Consider the following 2941-nt stretch of genomic DNA (forward strand, 5'->3'; position numbering starts at 1 on the left):
CTCTCGCTGTAACCATGTTTGTTTTCTCCGCGCAGCGTGATTGGTAGAAAATGTTCAGGTTGGGAGGGGCGAGGGACTAGTGATGCATTCATAGGGTGTCGGATAAACCATACTCGCAGGCGAAAGTTTATTATTTGAACGCCAATTTATACTCCAGAGTTGCAATATAGCCATTCTAACTATCGTAAATTGAAAATATTTCGATAGATCGCCCAGCCCTGGTTCAAATTATAAATGACTACTCATGATAGAAAAGTAAAAATAAAGTCTTTTTGAATGTTGGTAATTGTAGGAAACAACAAAAATCTGTATCTGGTAGGTCATACTTTTACAAAAAGTGTAACTCCTTCTGGAGCTGCTGCCTAGGGGCAGAGCGCGGCGGGTGCATTTATACGGGTGGAGCAGAGACATGTAAGTTGAACATATCAGGCTGCTTCAGCTAATGCTTAGTGTAGGTTTACGGACGAACTGGAAAATAAGTTTCTCTGTATGTGACGACGGTGCCACACAGAGAAATTGACACAAAAGCTATAAATGGCTGTGGAAAGTGAGAGTTAATCTATTAAACTGACTGAATATCAATATTTAACTAAAAACTGAAGTACAAACATTTTTTATGTTTCTTTATGATCCTGCTCCTTTATTATTAAACTGAAAATAATTCAAAAATGTTTGTATAATTGTTATCCAGGTGAACTTAAAAAGTGAGGTGCTACTGTTGCAGGCTAATTTCTATGCTACAGAAAAGTAATTGTTAAGGCTGCACAAATATGAAAATGTGGGATGACGTGAATGTCCGATATTATTACTGCGAGTACGACAGTATTTAATTTTCTCAAATTTTTCATCGGATTACTTGATTAATCATAAGAATAATTGAAAGATTACTGGACTACAGTTTCCAACAGCACTATTTCCTGCAATCAACCAACCTCAGTTAAAAGGGTCATCTCACTATTGTAAGTAGGTCGGGTATAAACAAAAACAGGACGTGCCAATCCATCCCCAACAGATGCAAGGCGCATTGCCTCCTTCAGCCTGTTCTGGACAAACAGGCGTCCATGATTAGTGGAGTTCAGTACAGAACCCATATATATGGAGGGAAAAAGGGCGGTGCATTCAATCCACAGCCAGTTCAGTTGATCATTGCGCTCAATCTCAACAGCAGGACAACGTCCTGTGTAGTTTTTCAGCCCCCCTTTGTAGTCATGGTTGTAACAATCAGGAAACAGGTAGAAGCCCCACAGCTGATTCGGTCTCAAATTTTTAGCCTGTCTCAGGGTCTCCAGCATGAATTTGCGAGCCGAAAGTTCAAATTCTTGTTTTGCAACAGTCCCCACTTGCTCTGGAGTCCACTTAGGGTTCTTTTCGGCCACCAGTTCACGTGATTTCCTTCTATAGACATCTTTGGCATCCCAGTTTCGGATCCACAAGGGGCGCCATTCCTCCCAGTCAATGACAGACAGACCTTTAGCCTGGTGGTCTGGTATATATTTGTCAAGACCCTGAGGCATCCTTTCATAGTGCTGAGAGAGACTGACACGTTGTGGAATGCCCCCATTCACTTCTGTGCCTTCAGCATCATAATAGGGATAAAGCCCAAGACGTTCCTTATAGAACATTGTGAGATTCTGCCGGACAAAGCCCTCATTGGGGGTTGCCACTATGTCAAACTGGTCTAATGATAACGTAACACCTCGTCGTGTCCCACACTCCTGAGTGGGAGCGTTCCACACAAGAAGAACTGGCTTCTGGGAGTATAATGGCCATCTTGTCTGCTTTGTGTCTGCTGAACCCAGGGCTATCCATGATGTAAACAGAGCAAGGAGCAACCAGGACAGTCGGTCAACTGCAGAGAGGAAAGAGGGGAATACAGTCTCCATGGTGGTCCCTGCTCACCTTCACTCCTCTGTTTCCAAAAGACACAAAGAAAAGCTGGAAAATTAGTATAAAACACATTTATACAGAGAAATCTTTATTCTGAATTCAACTACATTAAACCAACTATATTATGCATAAAATCGGGTGTTGTTGTACTAAGCCAACCAAATTTACTAGAATAATTCTAAAATGTTAAAAGTCGACCAAATTTCCACCATTCATTCGGCTTCCTTATAAATGTAAAACTTCCTCTACGTTGTTGGCAGAATTAGCAGACCGCTAACAGCTCACTTAGCCACATTAGCTCAAAGTTTCATTGAAACTAACAGCTTCGATGCTAACTTAGCTAACGGGTTTTCTTCCTCCTTACTTCACACTGACCTGCTCTGTTCATCTAGTCCAACCATGAAACCGTCTGTTAAGTTAGTTTTCCACCTCCCAGCCATGTGAGAAGCAGCAGGCATAGTCCGTTTAAGCCATTTGAAGGAAACACATAAAAGTCAGCCAGAGGAATGAGGACAAGAGGGATGGGGAGAGACTGTAAACGTTGAGCAACAACAGACCCGCATATGTAGCTGCTTTCGGTGTGGGGGGGGGTTCCGATTTCATTTAAAGTTGTTTTTATTAAGTACAAAATTTATCTATTAAATATATGTTTTAAGCTTTAAACTAATGTAATTATAATACAGTTTTTTCTAAGTATTAATATACGGATGAAACTGGATTCTAGTGAGAGCACAGCACCCCACTACCCCCCCGAATCAAAAATATTTGGTTTGTTCCATTTGCTGCCTCAGAAGCAGGTTTCCCTGTTACATTCCTAGGCCAGTTTCAACAAAAAGTGGTTTTTGCTTGCTGTTTTTAACACGTCACCAAAACTGGTTTCTCCTTGTTGACTTTATTTATTTAAATTTTTTAAACAAAGCATATGAATAAGCTACAATACGGTTGACATTCATTTTATTTTATTTCCCCTTCTGAAACAAGAGTCTGCAGCTATGGCTCTATAGTCTTCCAATGAGGGTCATATGGTCGTAAGGGGTTAAAAAGGGATTTCTTA

The 2941-nt window shown here is 40.8% G+C and overlaps 1 protein-coding gene across 4 annotated transcripts in view; it reads right to left on the reverse strand.

The window, feature by feature from the left end:
• The window catches only part of LOC106941028 (hyaluronidase-2-like), an 11526-nt gene extending 9092 nt beyond the window's left edge, over positions 1-2434 (reverse strand). For 2 of the 4 annotated variants that reach the window (XM_015023946.1, XM_015023950.1), the window contains exon 1: positions 933-1962. In XM_015023946.1, the coding sequence (XP_014879432.1) occupies positions 933-1883 (951 nt within the window). In that variant the 5' untranslated portion in view covers positions 1884-1962. Of the gene's footprint in view, positions 1-932; positions 1963-2262 lie in introns of those variants that run through there. The other 2 variants (XM_015023948.1, XM_015023949.1) reach the window with 2 other exon arrangements.
• Between the last annotated feature and the right edge of the window lie 507 nt (positions 2435-2941).

The sequence above is a fragment of the Poecilia latipinna genome, unplaced genomic scaffold (assembly GCF_001443285.1).
Source record: "Poecilia latipinna isolate Pla-1442-1.1 unplaced genomic scaffold, P_latipinna-1.0 Scaffold3467, whole genome shotgun sequence".
Lineage (NCBI taxonomy): Eukaryota > Metazoa > Chordata > Actinopteri > Cyprinodontiformes > Poeciliidae > Poecilia > Poecilia latipinna.